At 35.0% G+C, this 19731-nt stretch overlaps 1 protein-coding gene across 2 annotated transcripts in view; it reads left to right on the plus strand.

Annotated features, from left to right (window-relative positions):
* LOC127804501 (vacuolar protein sorting-associated protein 53 A) overlaps positions 1–19731 on the plus strand; it is a 44616-nt gene that overhangs the window by 21761 nt on the left and 3124 nt on the right. For both annotated transcript variants that reach the window (XM_052341373.1, XM_052341377.1), the window contains 16 exons: positions 2814–2938; positions 5457–5617; positions 5711–5852; positions 6316–6379; positions 8376–8558; positions 8689–8730; positions 10059–10163; positions 10249–10308; positions 11866–11943; positions 14315–14422; positions 14530–14595; positions 18289–18366; positions 18445–18578; positions 18659–18752; positions 19041–19118; positions 19437–19499. In XM_052341373.1, the coding sequence (XP_052197333.1) occupies positions 2814–2938; positions 5457–5617; positions 5711–5852; positions 6316–6379; positions 8376–8558; positions 8689–8730; positions 10059–10163; positions 10249–10308; positions 11866–11943; positions 14315–14422; positions 14530–14595; positions 18289–18366; positions 18445–18578; positions 18659–18752; positions 19041–19118; positions 19437–19499 (1581 nt within the window). The remainder of the gene's footprint in view (positions 1–2813; positions 2939–5456; positions 5618–5710; positions 5853–6315; positions 6380–8375; positions 8559–8688; positions 8731–10058; positions 10164–10248; positions 10309–11865; positions 11944–14314; positions 14423–14529; positions 14596–18288; positions 18367–18444; positions 18579–18658; positions 18753–19040; positions 19119–19436; positions 19500–19731) is intronic.

A 19731-nucleotide genomic window follows, 5' to 3' on the forward strand; every position in this document is an offset into this window, starting at 1 on the left:
CATCATTCTTTTTTTACTAGAAGGATGAGAGAGGCAAAAGGGCTTTGACTTGGCTGGATTATGGATTTAGTCAACATGTCCTTAACGAGCCTTTCTATCTCACCCTTTTGAAAAGGGGAATATCAGTAGGATCTGACATTTAGAGGCTCTGTGTTGGGTTTTAAATGTATAGTATGTTCAAAAAATCGGGTTGGGGGTAGGGTAGATGGTTCAATGAACAAATCCTCAAACTCAACCAGCAGTGAATGCAGAGAGTCATAAGATTGTACCTCCGTGAGAGACTGTGGAGTAGAATCAAGCTTAAGCCATGAATGCTCCCTTCCTTCAGCTGCTGCACTTTCCTTTGTATCCCCCTCCTCGATACCCAACTCCACTACATGCAAGGAATGTAGTTGGGCTATGGCAGCCGCCCCTTTTTTAATTAATTTTTTTAAGCTTCTGCCTGACACCATTTTACATTCGCCCTCCTCCGAACATCCGGTTAGTTTTAGTTTCTTCCAGCTTATTAAAATCAAACACCAAAGGGCTTATTGTTCTCATCCAGTCTACCCCTAACACAATATGGCAGCCTCCTAGGTGTAAGATTCGTAGGTCCATGGTAAACTCATGTCCTTCCATCAACCATGTAAAGTTTGGACATCTATACCTGCTTACCATCTTGCTGCCATTGGCAATGGTGACTGATAGGGGAAGGTTGGCCTACAAGGGGCCTTGCAAACCTTTGCAGTAACCTCATTCCCATCATCATCTAATTCCTCAGCATCCTCTACTTCCTCCTTCTTCTCCTTCCTCTTGCCCCTCCGTCTGCATCAGTTTTCTACATTGATGTCCGGGTGTATATTTCTCTCCACATCGAAAGCATAGCCCCATTTGTCATTTCTGCTCTATAGAAAGGGACTTCAATGGAACAGGGTTGGGGGTTGTCCTGAGTACTAAGTTCCCTTTAACGACCTGTTGGCTGTTAGTTTTGAAATTTCCATTCCCACCGTTCTGCGAATTATTCCTAGCAGACCCCTTAGAGGATAGTTTGTGTTTCTTAGCAAATGCCTCTAGAGATATCTCATGTAAACGAGCTTTTTTGGCAGCCTGTCTTACTGTGGCTGGCTATAACATCTTAACCATTGGTTTGAGTTCATCACTTGAGGAAGCTAGACACGAAATATGGTTCATCCAGGGTCGGGTGGGAAAGACTCAATGTGGACTTGAGTTCTTTGAACCTGACTTGATATTCTTCCATCGATCTTTCCTACTTCAATTTATTGAATTCTTCTACCACGTCGATCATAGTCCTTTCCCCGAAGCAAGCACATAAATCCTCTACGAATTCAGGCCAACTCCACTCTGTTCTCCTTCCGCTTCATCCCTGAAACCGTGCATCTACCACATCGTTCAGGGGCATCAAAGTTGACCTTCTGGCCTTCGGTTATTCGGTAATGGTAGAAGAAACACTTATAGCGTCAGATCCACCACTTTGGTTTGTCACCTTCAAACACCAGAATTTCCAATCTCGGGATCAGAGTGTTGGCTTGGTTCACAAAAGTTCCCCTATTGGAAGTTTCGGGAACATACTCCGTCCTTTCCTCCATCTCTGGTCTATTCCTCGATCTTGCAAGAATGGGTGCTGCTATGGAACGCGGAGGAAAGTCTACCAGCAAACTCGCATTAGGTTGCCTGGAGAACATGTTCAGCGTTGCACTTAGCTGTTGACTAAGTCTAGAGAACTCTTCTCTAAGGCGCGAGAAGTCTTCCCTCAAGTGTCTCTCGATCATTGACCACGACTCACCTCCTTCTGGGTGTGGCGGATTCCCGTTTCTACCCTCTCATCTACTTGCTTTTGGCTCTGTCAGAGGCTCATCTCCAAGGCGTCCAACCGGGTCTCTAGTTTCATTTGGGTGCCTTTAGCCATCACTTACCCAGTCACTACAATCACTTAGCTTCCTAGTTCGTTAGAATTGATTGATTGAGTCACTCGATCACAGTGACTTGAGCTCCGCTTGCCTTCGCTCGGTTAATTGGAATGAGTTTGATCGGTGGGTAGTTTTGATCGTGGTGGTGATCAACTCCGATGACTTGGAATCGGCTGTTTGTGTCGTTGGACTCTAACCAAGGCTAGGAACCACCTGGCTCTGAAACCAATTGTCAGCTCCTTAGAGCTGTGGCAAGGGAGATTTTTGGGTGATTCGGGAGGGGGAGAGAGAGAGAGAGAGAATTTTCAGAATCTTTCATTGCATAATTTTGTTAGGCTGAGGCCTTGATACATATATAACCTGCAGCTGGAATCTCCTGGAATGTACTCCAGAAGATGCACTGCTGTGCTAACCGACTAGGTACACCCCTATTTAGCATACAAAAATTATAATGACAATTCTACCCCTAGGAATGTGACAGAATCATATTCTTCATTGTTTAGTGGCAAGGAGATTGGAGCTTGGCCTTTTCTATCTTTGACATTCATGAATAATGGCTGCTTCTGTTGTGGACCTTTTAAGCTCTTGTAGCTGTGTTTGCCCTAGGCTTAGGTAGGGATGCCCTATGGTCACCATCTCTTTTTTTGTGCTTTGGATATTTGACCCAAGAGAAGCTTTGAATTTTGTCAGGCTAAAAAGCTCTTTGTTGAGGTCTCATATTTTTGTGGTTCAAGGAGGATAATGCTTTTTTTATTTTTTGTACTTGCCAAAAGATCCACAGACCTCTTTTTCATTTCTTCTTCTTTCGCATGGTTCACCCATATATGGTGGTGTCCTTTTATATAATTTCTATTTATAAAGAAAACTGTATACTATTTGCTTATTTTTGGTCTTAATGAATTTCAGGCCGTAAACCAGTTATGTAGTCATTTTGATGCCTATAGAGATATTCCTAAGATCACAGAGCTCAGGGAGAAATTTAAGAACATCAAACAAATTCTGAAGTCTCATGTGTTCTCTGATTTCTCAAGGTATGCTGGACTTGTTTGGTTAATAACACTTTTCTGTTCTTGGGGTTGGAAAACTGAAATGAAGGTTGAACATATGAATATTTACTTGTAGGAATTTTTTTCAGGAAATTCAGTTGACGAGGAAATGTGATACTTTTTTTTTTTATAACTTTGTTCTCCAATCGAAACACTAAGATTATACAAGAAATGTCTATGTGCTTTTCTTTTTTCAAAATTTTCCTCTTTTTATTTATTTATTTATTTATTTATTTTTTTTTTTGGGGGGGGGGGGGGTTGCAGTGAGGAATAAGCAAGTATATAAAAGCAAAACATTGTCTTAAGGTGTGAAAACCCTAAAAAAAGTGCAAGAAAGCAGAGGTTCTCACTGGGTTCACCAAACCCTCAAAGGCCCTCCTATTTCTTTTTATCCCCAACCACCAAAAAGATCATAAAGGAAAAGCCAACCAAAAGGCTCTCTGGGAATTGGATGTCTATCTGCAAGAGCACAAAAAACCTAATCCTAAGATGGTGGTTAGCATTACCTGCTGAACTGAATCACAAGTGAAGCAAAGCTCCAAACATCACATGCACCTGACAGTGAATAAGGTGATTCACTGCCTTCTGCAGTTTATGCACATGTAACACCAATCAAGAATAATGTGGCTGCCGCTCCTTAGGTTATAAGTAATAAGAATGGTGCCACGGGCCTTTGTCCACACAAATGAAGGTGGCTTTTGAGAAAGCATTGATTTCCACATGGAGAAGTAGTAGTAGAAGAATTATCCTAACCGGAAAAAAAGTCATAGAAATCTTAAATCTAAATCAAAACCCAAATTCCAAAATTCAAATCAAACTTGAATCCTAATGTTAAACACTGAATTTAATATTGCTAATTCCTCATCAGTCACCTTTGTCAGAAATGGCACCATTAGAAAGAGCATATAAAGAATGTTCCTCCTTGTGATGGCCATCATATGCATTTGCCCACCCCCAGCCCAATTCTGCTGTAATTATGGGGCCAACCTAAAAGCTGACAAGGAGTCAACCTTCCCAGTCCTGAAGGCTTTGTCTAAAATCCATAGATTTACCTTACCCCATTAACACAGAGTGAGAAAGACTTGGCCACAACCACCTCGTAATTAACAGCTGCTGGAAAAGGTTAGGAGACTGCTTGCAGAACAGCCCGTGGTTGCACTACCTGTCCAACCATAATTTAACTTTAGAGCCTAAGAAAAAAATTTAAAGCAAGGGAAAGCCGTCAGGTTACCCAACGTTAAACTTTGCTTTCTTTCTGAGGACTCAACAATAAAAAGGCCCCTGATCTGTGAAGTTCTATGCACTCTATTTCAGGGATACACTTAATACTTTATAATGATACTAATGTAGTTGGTTATTTGTTTATTCTAATTTATGTTTTGGTTTTGTGCATTAGTTTGTTTCATATACTTTATATTTGAACATAGGTGTAACTTTATTTGAAGAATTAAGATGCTAAACTTAGCCTCTCTTTTTTTTTTTTCAATGTTACGATAAAAAGGTTATAATGTCTGAGTCAGAAATTGGAGGCAAGATGGTTTTAGGTTTGGAGTTATGAACTCTGCCATTGCCCCATTTATATTCATAACACATGCATTTTTCCAATGAGTGTTGGGTAGCTTTTAGGGGAAACTTTGATCTGATACTTTAGTTTGTGGCTTATAACTTGAATACTTTGACCCGGTACTTTAGTTTGTGGTTTATAACTTGAATGGTTGGGTCATCTGTTTACTACTGAAAGTAGGGAAATGGGAACTGCCATTTATATCACATTTAAGATATGGAAGGTAAAAATCTCAACTTGTAGTGTAGCAACTGAATTGTGTATGTAGGATTAAACAAATTGAGATATAAAAAAAACTTATGAAAGCAGGAGAATTATCACATTTTTTAGGGGTTATGAATTTCTTACGGATGGTGATTTGGTTAATCATCTAATTTAAACTTATGGAGGAATTTCAGATACTAATTCACTTGCTTAAAAAGGCACCTCCAGTGCACAAGGCACATTGCATTCCGAGGGTTGGAGGGTTGTATTCATATGCAGCCTTCCTCTCCCTTTTTTGATAGAAATTTGGTTAGTAAATAAAGAAACGAATCCTGTAACTAGGGATAGTAGCACAAGATATTTACATCTAAATGCTGGATTGTCCTGATTCTTCCTTGTACCCAAGTGCTCAAATAGTAGCACAAGACATGGCAGAGGGAATTTATAAAGTTTCTGACTAAAAACAGGTATAGCTATAGATGTTTGAAATTTAGCTTACTCTTGAGGAATGTTTTCCCCTATTCCTTTATTCTAAACACTTCTTGCATATATGCTTTTGGAAGCTTTCTTTCTTTCTTTTCTTTTTTTTTTTTTTCCTTTTTTTAACAAATTTTTTGTGCATAATTGGGAGGAATATGTTCTGTTTGTTTTCTGGTTTATTGTATATACCTTTTTTAAGTTTTATGCTGCTTTATCTCTTGCTATCTTATCTATCTGTATCTCTACCTGCACTAGCTTAGGAACAGGGAAAGAGACTGAAGAAAGTAATCTACTGCAGCAGTTAGCAGATGCTTGCTTGGTTGTTGATGCCCTGGAGCCATCTGTAAGGGAAGAGTTAGTTAAGAATTTTTGCAACAGGGAGCTTACTTCATATAGGCAGATCTTTGAAGGAGCTGGTTTGTGCAATTCTATTCCTTCTTTTCATTTTGTTTATTGATCATTTCTTGTTTAGTTTTCTTTTCATGACTTTCATATTGAAACTTCCATAGAACTGGCCAAGTTGGATAAAACTGAAAGGAGATATGCTTGGATCAAGCGTCGATTAAGAACAAACGAGGAGATCTGGAAAATATTTCCTCCTTCATGGCATGTTCCTTATTTGCTTTGTATCCAGTTCTGCAAGTTGACAAGGTTTGCCATCTTCTCTATTAAGTATTCATATTCATGTCATAGAAGACACCAAAATATCTTAGTGGAAAAATCATTTCAATCAAGTTTGAAATATAGGAGTGTTACCAGTTAGACTTACATGAGGATTTTGACACTGTAAACTCACAAAAATCTTGGAAGCATGTGTAAATATGGTCCTTGCAGTTGCTATTTCATCCTGTAGAATGTATCAAGCTGCGATGTTTCCTTCAATGTTAGGGCATGACATGTAAATATGAAATGGGTGCAATGGTTCAGATTTAATGTTAAGAAGTTCTACTGCATGATTGACTAGGTTGGTGTCCATAACAACAATATATCAAGCCTTTAGTAATTGTTTTCCTTAATGTCATTGGATTTATCTTCATAAATGTAGAATATATTCATTTCTTTCTGGCAATTATTTTTCTCATTGTGATTTTTCTCTGTGGTTCTTTATTTCCAGGACACAAATTGTGGACATCCTTGATAATTTAAAGGAAAAGCCTGATGTTGGAACATTGTTGTTGGTAAGTTATATTTGTTTTTCATTCTCCTTCCAATACCTATTTTGAAATGGTCATCATTTCTTGTCATTATTATTATTATTTAAGGTCATAATTTGAACAGAATTGAAAACAAGCTAAGGGATGGAAGGTTTACTTGAGTAAAGAGAAGGATTACTTGAGTAATTGGAGAGAATTATTCGAGTAGAAAGAAAAACTTACTCGATTACTTGTAAATGCTTTCTCATCTTGTATTGAACTCCAGATGGGTTATATATACACAAGACCATCTAAAAATATCTCCAAAAATATAGGAATAAATACAGAAAATAAATTTAAACTAGACTTAGATGATAAAGATAATCAGAGAAATTTTAAATTTGCTGGAACCAATTCATCCCTGTTTTCTTGGAACAGTCTTATCTCTTATCTCCTATCCGGAACAACTTTATCTCTTATCACTTCAGCTTGTATATCTCTTATCACTTCAACCTTATCACTTGATTATTTGGCCATGATAGAGATAATCTGGATTTACCTTTTAACTTTTCCAACATAATTTGGTTTAGCTATGCCATCAAGGAACCCTTATCTTGTAGGTATACGTATTATATCTATGTTGGGGTGGTATGCCAAACCACTGGCATGTCAGCCAGCCAGATCTCCTTAATCTCTCTCCTTGGGGTTTAGTCTTCATATGAATCCACAAATGCCAGCCAGATCTCCATGAACTTATCACAGGGAATCATTGGTGAGTAGCGACTCCCAGAGTAGGGTTGCTGGGGGTCACCAATGGCCACTTCAGGGATATGCCAATGACATTTGGTTGCTGGTGGCGAGTCCTGGGAGAGGGAAAAAATGAATATGAAATGAACATTGTAAAAACATCTCTTTGGAGTTTTCAAATTTTTGAAATGAAAACAAGGAACCAAGCACCATTTTCTATTTTCATTGTCAAAATAGTGAAAATGACAACTGAAAACTGAAAACAAAAAGCCTACCAAATGGGCCCTTAGGGAGAGCCAACATGAATACTGGTAGAAAATTAAAATTATAGTCTTTCCACCAAAACCTGCCAAACCTTATGAAGCACCAGGTAACATTCTGAAACCACCAATTGTTTTGACACTTGAAAAGAACGTCTAATAAGTTATTTTTTCTATTTTTCCCTTTTTGTTACAACAAAAAAATTCTTAACCAAATCAAGATCTTGAATTATTAAGGAAAATAAGAAAAGTAAAAGGGAGAATATGAACCTTATTCCTGATTTTAATTGTACATAATAAGACAAAAGGATGTAGTGTGATATGAATAGACAAGAACATTGATGCTTGTGTTGCACTTGCCATGTTATTCCTTGTGGCCTAATTATTTTGAAAATTCATGTCAGTGTGTCCATTTCTTTCTTGTGTTGCATTGCATATCTGTATCCTTGGTCTTAGTTTTGAAGAAATTAATGAGAGAGAGAGAGAGAGGGGGGGGGGGGGGGGGGTAACTTTTGTTGATCATTTAGTTTTTGGCTTTTGTTCTAGGGCTTTGTATATTTACAATAGTCGGGAATTTTATCCTTAAATTATGGTTTCTTCATATTTAGCTAATATTGTGATATTTGCTTGGAATTCCCAGGATTACAAGTTTTCTGGAAAAGAAAATAGGTATATTAGGTTCTAGGTGTAAAAATAATAGTGGGATACTCAAGTTGAGGTCCTTTCCGGATGTTCTTTTGGCCTCTTTTGACTTAACTGTTATAGTTTAGCATTTGAAAGCCGAGCTAGTAAGAGCTAGGGGCCCACACATAAAACAACTTGAGTAGCATTTGTTTTGAATTATTTAAAAAAAAAAAGTAAAAACATTTTTGTTTTGAGTTACTTTTCTGCACAAAAATTTATCTGTATTAATTATAGATAAAATGCTTGTATTCTATCTCATGACCATTGTCAGTTCTGCAGGATGCTTCCTCTTTTTTTTTTGCAATGATAATTGTCTTCTGATATTCCCAATGTTTGGTAAATATGGCTAGGCATTGCAGCGAACCTTAGAATTTGAAGAAGAGTTGGCAGAAAAGTTTGGTGGTGGCACTCGTAGCCGGGACTCAGGGAGTGATGACGAAACCAGTAAAGTGGAAAGCAATGGTCAAACTGTGTCAGATATTCGAAAGAAGTATGAGAAAAAGCTTGCCGCACATCAAGGAAGTGAGAATGAAGTATGCTTAATCCATTCTTGATTCAGTTAAAACCATCTTAGTAAGAATTAGTTGCCAATTCTGTTTTCTGTTAAGATACTTATCGTTCCTTTCATTTTTTTTTCTTTTTTCTTTTCCTTTTTGGTATTAGGAGAAGGATGGACAGAAAGATTTATTGGTGACAGGAGCTGGGGTATGTACATATCTTCATTGGGTTTCTTTTTAATTATTATTGTATATTTATATTAATGATGCCATGCCAACAGGTCATACAGACAATCTCCAAGTCAAGCACAAATGCTTGCATGGTGAAAATACATCATTTTATTACCTCATTTTTACAATCTGTTGCAGTTCTTTGGACAAGTAGAAATAAAAGGGACCTTCCTGAGAGGCTTTGACTACTTTAATTAGGTGTCTTGGGTTAGGTTTATCTGTACTATTATATAGGAGGAGAAAACGTATTTAGTGTCTCCCTGAAAATGAGACCCTATCATGTTTTTTAGTTGTCATTTGACAAAATTGTCTAATAAAAAGTATTTACCTTACAATTCAATTGTATTTCTTTTTTAATAACTGTAAGGGAAAAAAAGAAAAGAAATTCTCATCCCTAAAAATGCTGCAAAGTTCCCTACTTTTAGGAACTGTTATATAACTACTTTGTGCTCTATTGCTTAAAGTTAAACTAAATGTTTTATTAATTTCAATATTTTATATTTTCATTTATATTCTTAAAAGGGGAACATGGACTTTTTTTGTTTATTTTTTTGATTGGTTGGGTTTTGGAGAAATTGTATCATATGAAGGGAGATAACCAATTTGGTGTCTCCCAGTTCTGAAGCTCTGTCAAATTCCTTTTACCAGAAGTATCTTTACTGGATTTTTTTTTTCAGCTAGGTAATAAGACAGAAGTATCCTTTTCAATGCCACATATTTAAATGTTAGAAGATGTTCAATTTAGTCAAATTAGCATGCTAGTTATTTAATTTCCTACAACAGCTTAATTGCATGCTCTGTTCAAAACCATCAAAGCTGTAACTGCATATGCATGGTGTGCTTAACATCTAGTTTATAGAGGCAAGGTGTGGTTTCTTATCCCAGATCTGTTATATTAATGTTACTTAGATTTCTTCTATCACTTTGGCTATAGCATAAGTAATCCTGCTAACTATGTTTTAGAGAAAGGATGAGACTGAGATCAATGTGTATGGATGTGAAAATTCATTGTTATTAGTTTTTCAGTTCCTTGTACTACTTTTAACTGTTTAATTTGATGTTGATAGACTTAATGTTTGAGTCTTAGTCATGTACAAAAAATCATGTCCGAGAACTTCACTACTTTTGTGAGATATGTCTGTGGTGTGCCTTAACAGTGGGCTTGATTTATAAATTAACTTTGTCTTCATTGTTCTCATGATTCGTGAGTTAGTTTTACCATCGCTTTTCAGTTTTGGACTTATTTCAGGTTTTCAGCTAATATAACTTGCCGCTGATAATTGTCTTTTTGCATTGATGTGGCAGTTCAATTTTCGTGGAATTATTTCATCTTGCTTTGAACCTCATTTGACGGTATATGTAGAACTAGAAGAGAAGACTCTTATGGAGAATCTGGAAAAACTTGTTCAGGTTTGAGCATGTAATGCATAACACAAGCATTCTCATTTCCATTAATCATAGTTCCCTTGATAATATATCCTTATTAATTTAACAGGAGGAAACATGGGATATTGAGGAGGGAAGTCAAACTAATATTTTATCCAGTAGCATGCAGGTAAACCATTAGACATCCTTTTTGGCAGTCTTCAGAGGACTGGGCCCTACTAGCAAGATTATCACATTATCATAATTGTTCAGTCCGTCAATTTTTGCATTTGGGCATATCCTTTTTGGGTTCATTTCTAGATTTTTGCATGGCTTATTTTTAATGATACAACCATCATTACAAATTTGGGATAGTTTCAGAGGATGGTGGGAATCTACTCCTTTCTTCTTTATTTCCTCAGATAGTGCAATGCTTTTTCTTCATTAAACAAAGGGTTTTCTTTGTGAAATTTGTGAGAGTAGCTACATGACCTGTCCATTGACACCATGACCAACTAATGTTTGTTTCTTTTATTCTTGTCCAGTCATTTTTAGCGTCAAGATGTCTGTTTCTGTTCCAGTATGCTTGGGTTTAGAGCAATATGTTTCTCCTTATATTGATCAACTTCCTAGAAATAGTTTGATCAAAATTGTGTTGACAGATTTGTTCAGTTGATCAAGATTGTGTTAGTCAATCTGTTTAGATTCTGCAGTATGCTAGGTATTTACAATAAGAACCGCGTTTTCACATAATCTAAACAGAATGAAAATTTTATAAAAACCTTGCAACACTTATTGTGAACAACTCTCCCAACACAATTATACTTGACTTCTATTGTCTAGCAAAGCTAGGTCTGTTCCAGTGGCTCCCAAATTATACTTGACTCTTTATAATTAAGTAAAAGTAATACCATTGCCCTGGCACCAGGACAGTTGTTTACTTGTAATATTAATTGAGTGGATAAATAAGGAATACTCCTATTCATATCAATTAAAATAGCGAAAAAGCAATACATGAAGCAATACAAAGTGAACTCCCCCCTGCAAGACAAAAGTTCTGTGAAAGCTATTCATTCAAATTTAATGTCAAAAGTTATTTTTCCATCTTTGATGCTAGAAAACAAACATCGACCCCACATGGTGGGATAAATGCATGGTATGCTGTTGGTGTATTGCTATAACACAAGCAATGAATTAGAATGTTCTAATGTAGGTTATTTTTACATTTGAGTTTACCTGCCTTACCATCCATCCCCAAGAATATGAATTCTGTAGGATGTGACTTTGATTTTCACAGTTGACTCAGCAACCATTGGGCCTTAGAATGTTCATTTACATTCTGGAGCCTGTGGTATTTATTGTTTCCGTCCAAGTTTACATCTTGCACTAATATTTCTCCTTGATCAGCATGCGGTTTGTTTGTGTCTGAGGTATATATTGTTCATTTACTACATTTGTGATCTAGGTATAGATTTTGAAATATTAGGTTGCGAAACTAAGCATCTGAAGCTGTCTCTGTTTCTTCAGTATACCAGAAAACAGGCACTTTACTAATTTTTACCACTTTGCTCTTTGATTGCTTGCTTTTCTGATTTCATATCATTAGAAGTGATGGAATATTAGGTTGCAGAACTAAGCTTCTGGTACCTGTTGCTGTGTATTGGGTATCATTCAACTGTAGACATTTGAATTCATTTGGGTACCAGATGTGTGTGCTGTTTGCTTGATTTGTTCCTGTCTTGTGAAGGTCTTCTTAATTATCAGGAGAAGTTTGAAGAGATGCAGTGCATTGACAAGGAGTCAGACATTGTTTAACTTGTTCAAGGTAAAATTTATCATTTAAAATTTTCTTGTTCCAACACTTAATATGTTGTTTCTCCCATTTAAAATAAATGTTGAAGAATTGATTATGCTATAGTCGGTTACTTCTATCCATCAAAGATGCTAAAGCAAACATTTTGACATTTTATACATGTGGATAGGGAGGTGCTGTTATTCCTGAAAGTTTTACATAATGTCAGATTAACCTGATTCTTTAAATCATATATTAACTCCATTCCTCTCCACAAACCAATTTCCCTGAATTTCTGACTTCAAAGCTTATTGCTGGAATGGATGATATATATTGTACTAGAAATTGGTATCTTTTCAGTGCGAAGCATTTTCAATGCTAATCTTAAAGCTTATTCAAGTTTTTTATATATGGCCTATAACACATTGATCCATTCGTTATAATAAGATGTTGTGTCCTGTTATGCTTGCTTGAACTTGGGCTATTTTAGACCTACCTCTAAACTCAGTTTTTGTGATTTGAAAAAAAAAGGGGGTCCTTCAAATGCATGGGAGAAGATGGCACTTTTTGGTTAATGAAATTATTTAATATGACCCTTAAATCAAATAAGGATGTCAAATGACTGGAGGAAGAGCACTTTAATGCCTATTTTCAAGAATAAAGTAGATAGTAAACGTTGTTTAAATTATAGAGGAACCAAGCTGACAAGCCACACATCTGAAAACCAATCTGGTTTCATGCTTGGAGGTCAAGAATCAATGCTATATACTTATCGAGGTTCCTAGTAAAAAGGTATAGAGATAAATAAAAAGGATTTGCATATGGTGCTTTATAGATTTAGAAAAAACTTATGAAAACGTTCCTAGAGAAGTCTTATGGAGGGTTTTAAAAAAGAAAGAAGTATGAATTGCTTATAGTAGGTTATTGGAGACATTATGGAGCAAAAAATGTGTCAGAACTTATGGAGGAAATGTGGAGACTTTTCCAATTATAATTGTATTACATCAAGGATATGGATTAATCCCTTAACTCTTTTCCCTAGTAATGCACCATGAACTCACTGAACAGGTCCAGGCAGAGGGGCCTTAGTTTATGCTATTTGCCGATGACATTGTGTCGGACGATGACATTGTGTCGAACGAAACATAAGGCGGCATGAATACGAAGCTCGAAGTATGGGGGAACACTTTAGACTATAGAAGTTCTCCACGTCTTTATATTGCTTCAATAATCTCTTCACAGATCTTTGTCATCTAGGAACCATGACCTTTTGCTACCCGCTTCTTGTAATTGAAACTATCAAATTAGTGTGAATCATTTGTTTTGCGTCATCTTCTTAGTGCTTAGTGGTTAGTAAAGGAGTCTATAGATTTTATGCATTTTCCAGATCTGTTTTTCTTTCCTTTTCACATGAGTGTCGTGATCTCAAGCCTCAACCGCTATCTAGCATTAAGAATCTATATTCTTTTAAATGATTTGAAAAATGGCTAATAATGTATGTGTAGGTGATGGGAATGCTTTTTCTATCTTGTTGGATTATCAAGTAGTTGAGGGGAAGTTTGGTTTACATTACCTCAGACTCTCAAGTGCTGAATAACCCAAGAAATTTTTACGCCCTTTTTTTTTTATCTTAAAATGTTTATTTTTGGATGTCCATGGATAAAGAGGAGACTCATTGAATGACACAAGAAAATAGAGGTTGTATTTTTGATGCCACTTTATGGCTTTTGTTTGGGCTATCTGGGGTGGTACTGATGATGATGAGAGAGTTGGGGGGAAGCTGGCATGGTTTTAGGCAAGGGTGTGGGAGGCTACTCAATTGAGCTTAATGTGTACATGGAAGGAGAGATGAATCAGAGGAAATCTATGGGAGTTGAAATTCTTCTTCATTTTCTTATGACAAAAATTCTAGCTTTCTGGCTTTAGGATTGTTATTCTTCTTGTGTAAATCTTTCTAAAAGATTTCTGGGTGCAATCTATGTGACATAGGACAAATATGTGGCATTTACTCTCCTGCATGTACATGGAGTATGCCCTCTCTTTTAGTTCATTTTAGTACCTATTTTCCCTGAACTGAATGCACTTCAGAACTTGGACATTTAGTAAATTAGAGAAGGCCTTGTCATAAATCAGACTTCAGTGTAATAAAGAATTTTGAAATGTGGGCATAAGTTCACTGTCATTCTAGAACTTCTGACGCTGTCAAGTTCTAGAGTAGCATCATTAACATGGTTCTTGAGTAAATGTTGAATTAGATTTTATTTCTTTTGTTAAAAAGTATGTACATGTTGGGTCATACTGACCTTAATGCTAATTAAGGTCAAAAGTCCAAGGTACTTCTTGCATCAGCATATGTGATATACAGGTGTTCTAGCATTTACAATTTGGTGCTTCTCCCTTACAGGCATTTCGAAGAATTCTTAAAGCATATGCTACAAAGCTTTTTGTAAGGTTGCCTAAAGGGGGCACTGGAATAGTTGCAGCTGCTACGGGTATGGATGGACAGATAAAGGTATTAACAGACTTGTTGCCTTTCTTTCATGACGGATTTGAGCAATTGCTTTTCCTTTTCAGCTAGTATTAATTTAAAGGTACTATCAATCTGATTATTTCATGCAGACATCTGATAAGGATGAAAGGGTAATCTGTTATATCATTAATACAGCAGAGTATTGCCACAAGACGGTGAGTTGATTTCTTAATTTTAGCATAAAAAATTGTTAATTCATAACATTTTAGGTCATATGGTTAATTGCACTATTCCTGACTGATACTGATTTTAAATTTGGATCATGTATAAGCAATAACAGACTTTCGTTTCTTTTTAATCAAGATGGCTGACATGGAAAATCAGAATTTCAATAATTGCTGTTCAAGCACTGAAAGTCTGTGGGATATTTATGAAAAAATTAGGTTGCGTTCTCTTTATTGTTTTCAAGTCATTTTTGGTTTTCAATTTTCTAAAATAATGAAAACACGTTCTCTTTGTTGTTTTTAAAAATACATTTTTGAAAACAAAAAAAAAATTATAAAGAAAACTCAAAACAATAAAAAGTTGTTTTGAGTGTTTATCCAAAACAAACTCAAAACTCAAAACATATTTATTTATATTTTATTATTATAATGGAAAAAAATATTACAAAATTCATTAACTTTAAAATGTATATATTTTTTTAATAATATACTAACATTAAATATTTATAATTTACTTAATAATCAAATTTATTGAATAAAATATCATTAAAAAAATATTTTCAAAATTTCAAAGAGAACATGTTTTTTAATTTTTTGTTTTGAAAAATAGTTTTTCAAAATGATAAAGAAAACGCGTTTTCAATTTTTTAAAAACAAACTACCAAAATAGAAAACTGAAAATGAATTCAAAACTCAAAACTGAAAATTGAAAAGTAAAAAAAATGCAGCCTTAGTTGTTAACTGATAATGAGCAATGATCTGAGAACCAGACTGGACTGGCTGGTAAAACCAGAAACCAGTCTGGTTCATGGCAAAAAAAACGACCAGTTTGTCTGCTGGGCTGTTGTTGACCTGGTGAACCAGCTAAATCAGGCTGGTTCACCGGTTCAACCTTATCTCTTCAAGGGTTTTCTTCAATCTTCACTGCTTTCATCCCAAATCAGAGGGAAGAAAAAAACATTTGGTTGTGCCCCAACTCAGGTTATTCATCATCGAACCTCTGATTTCTTCATTGATCTTTTTACTGAACCTTTGACTCCAGCCTTCTCTCCCTTTGATTTCAACTTCAACCAAACCTTCTTTTGTTACGGTTAAGTTTCTGAAAGCTTGGAGGTAAGAAAAAATGGAAGTTTTTGAGAGAGAGAGATCAAACTTTAAAATCCCTGCAAAATTGCAGGGACTTGCTCTACTTTGTAGGGACTCCTTTTGAGACATATCTTGTCCCCGCAAGTTGTAGGGACAAGACGGGTTAAAGATTATATTAATAATAAAAATAATACTAAAATGTTGATTAAATAAAAAGAAATAAAATAAAATGTTAAATATTATTAATTTTAACTAATTGTGTAATTGAAAAATAAAAATAAAGATATTAATCTCTGTTAAATGTATGTTTGATTTTTTATAATATAATTTTGATTATTTTATATTTATTTATTTAATAAAAAAACATTCTAGTTCAACCCTAGTCCAATTGTGGTCCAACCATTAAACCTTGAATCTTCCCTTTCCAGTTTGATTCCCTAGTCCTATTCTTTAAAAATTGATTATGTGTATTTAACAAATTATTGTTAATTACTAGCAAATATAAATATATATTTATAATTGTCTTTTTTATATAAAGAAACTCTTAGAGAACAATAGAAAATTATATTTTTTTCATATGAGAAATAAGGATCCAAGTGTATGGAAATTCTTAAAGTCCTTGTCCTCTTTGTTACGATGTCTACCTTCTTTTATAATAGGTATACATTCATTCCTACTACCAGTTAAATCTCATAGTTGATGGCCACCTGGAAACTTGAGTTTCTAGTGGATCAATGCTTTTTATTTAAGATTAGTTTGGAGCAGACTGATCACTTTCTTCTTCACGGTTTGGTGGCTGGAGAGTTTTGGTGTTTTTTTAATCATATCTTTGGTATTTAGAGGATAATATTGGCTCAAGTGATGGATATTCTCTTTTTGTGGTAAGGGGCTCCTTGCCTTTGGTGCAAAGATGGTTTGGCTTCTCACTCCTCCATGTGATGTGGCGTTTGTGGCATGAGACAAATTGTAGATTCCTGAGGGTATGGATCATTCCATCCATTACCTTAGGGCTTCTACACTTCTCATTGTTTTTGCTGACTCTAAGTTTCTAACAATGTAAACTTTCCTTTTTCTTCTTTTACTTATTTTCCCAATGAATTGTTTTAGCTTGTGTCTTTAGGGCCTTCCATTCCTTCTACTACGGTTACCCCCTTTTTGATGGAGCCTTTTTTATATGTACTTCTATTTATCAAAGAAAAAATAAAAGTTTCTTTGAACCCCTTTCCCCATGAATTATTTAAAGTTTTCGTGTATGAGTATTTAATATTCATTCTTTGAAACTTGATCTTTATTTACTATAAATATCGTAATTACTACCATTGCCACAATTTTGTAAATTTAATATAATTTTAATCTCATGGACATATGAATCATATGCACTTGTACTTGATAATATTGACTTGTTTGGTACCACTTTTGTTCAAATTTACATTCAAATTGACTACATATGGGCGTGTGGAGAAGGATATGTAGATCACAATTTGATTTACTTATTTAATATTGAGTTTTGAAGAACCTTTGTACGGGTTTTAATTTCTTTCCAAATATTTTTTATATGGTTCCAATGTTTTTTTATTATTTCTCTTATATTTTTTAAGTGTTTCTATTCCATTCTAATTGTATTACATTAGTATTTCTTCAGATTGGATGGAGTGAAACTAAGGGAAAGTGTAAGAAAGATAATAAGAAATAGTGAGAATGACAAAAAAGTCCATGTGAGGCTAGAGTTAAAAGTATCATAAAACATAAATGTTCAAAATTTGCATTATTTTAGTGCAAGAACAACTGGGATAGTGCATAATAAGTTTTTTCTTAGTAGTCTTATAGTGTTTAATTCTTGCTTATTATATTGCCTACTAGTGTTTAATTATTTTCTTAACGTTTCAAAGTCGGTGTAATTTTTAAATATTCCTGATATGAACCAAGAGATTGATGGATTGTTGTGCAGATCAAGTTGTTATTGGGTCATCATATACTCGTCTCTTGTTTTTACCTCTATAGATGGTTTTACAAGTCAAATGTCAATACTTTCCAAAAGGTCCTAATACAGGAACATTTAATACTTCTCACTAAAGATGAGTTTTAATGCTGATTAAATCCTTTGAACCCTTTTTAATGGATAATGTGTTGGATTGCAATGATGATTAGATTCTTTAAAGAACTTTTGAAGTAATTATGTGATGCCACTTTAACTTCTAGTGTCCATGCTTATGGGACATTAGGTGCAGTGCATTTTGGTGCCTAGAGTTCACTACTTTGACTATTTTTTAGTTTCTTACACGTAAACCCTTAAAAGTCCAAGACAGATCTGGATAATCTTGTAGGCTTCATTGAATACGTCTAGTACATATATCTTTTACCTCTGTGTAGCCTTCATTCACAAAGTAAACCAAACCAGTGCTTTATTATTTTTTGCAGTGTCAACTGTCAACCATAGCCACCTCAAAGAGCCTCCAAACTCATTTCTTTTTTAACCTGTTTAGTGTCCTATTTCTTGTTTCCCCTGAACCTAATAGGGAAGTTTTATTTGGTTATAATGTTGTTATCATCAGATAATGGCAGGAAGCATGAATAATAATGCTAATATTCTTTTGACAGTCTGGTGAACTGGCCGAAAACGTGTCCAAAACAATTGATCCTCAATTAGCTGAGGGTGTTGATATGTCTGAAGTGCAGGTAAATAGTCTACCTCTGGAAAATTTCCTTTTTCATTAATAACATTTTTTTAATGATAAGAACCCTGCATCCATGTAGGATGAGTTTTCAGCTGTTATCACAAAAGCATTGATAACATTGGTGCATGGTCTGGAGACGAAATTTGATGTTGAAATGGTTGCAATGACCCGCGTACCATGGGGTACACTTGAAAGTGTTGGTGACCAATCAGAGTAAGATAAGATATTTTAATGTTTCAGACCTTCACTATTAGGGCCTCAAACATCTTACTACAAATTGTGTGCTCTTGTAGGTATGTCAATGGCATAAATATGATCCTTAGCAACAGTATTCCTGTCCTTGGAAGTCTTCTTTCTACCATCTACTTTCAGTTTTTCTTAGACAAGGTAAATGTAGATATTATGTTTTTCAATATAGATATTACCCTTGTAGGGTTCACAGCTATTTCTTTTTCAGGTTATTTAATGTTTGGAAATATAAATCATAAATGCTCAAATTGGAAATATAATTATGGTTATATTGATCATCCTTTGTTCTTTTTGATTAATATCACCTGCTGACATGATAGTTCCATTGCCACCATATATGGCTACTTAGTACATCTTTCTTTCTTTTCCTTTTTATCTCAAGTCAGTCATTGGGTCAATTACTCATATCTTAGTTCTTATATGCAGCTGGCGTCATCTCTTGGTCCACGCTTTTTTCTCAATATTTTCAAGTGCAAACACATATCAGAAACGGGAGCCCAACAAGTAATGACTGTCTTCAAATTTGTTTTATTATCAACATAATCTATGTATCATTCTTATGTGTTCATTCTTGATCACTTGAAATGATATAAGCTACAGCGATATTTACAAAGTTCTGCACGGGCTTTAATCTTCTGCCATGATTAAGACATCTGCTTTTCCATATCCATTAGACACTCAACACGTACAAAATATGAGCATAGCAGAAAATTCAAAAAATATCTACTAGATACTCAAATATCTATATCTGCTTTTACTAGGTACTCAAATATCTATATATTTAGGTATCATTAAATATCTGCTTTTACATTGTTATTGCAGATGTTGCTAGATACTCAAGCTATAAAGACAATTCTACTAGATATTCCCTCCCTTGGAAGACAGGTAACTGAGGACATTCCAATAAACATATATTTTTCGCTCTTATTTATTTATTTATTTATTTGTTATGGGCCCTCCCAATGAGTTTATCATTTTAACTTTATAATAAGTGGATACGATCACATGGATAATTATATATATTTGCTATTGGACGCATGTCAATGTTCCTCAACTATATCTGGCCCATAGGTGATGTTATATGACTCGCAACTCAAATCATAATTTCCTCATAGTC

Source organism: Diospyros lotus, chromosome 1 (assembly GCF_014633365.1).
Source record: "Diospyros lotus cultivar Yz01 chromosome 1, ASM1463336v1, whole genome shotgun sequence".
NCBI lineage: Eukaryota > Viridiplantae > Streptophyta > Magnoliopsida > Ericales > Ebenaceae > Diospyros > Diospyros lotus.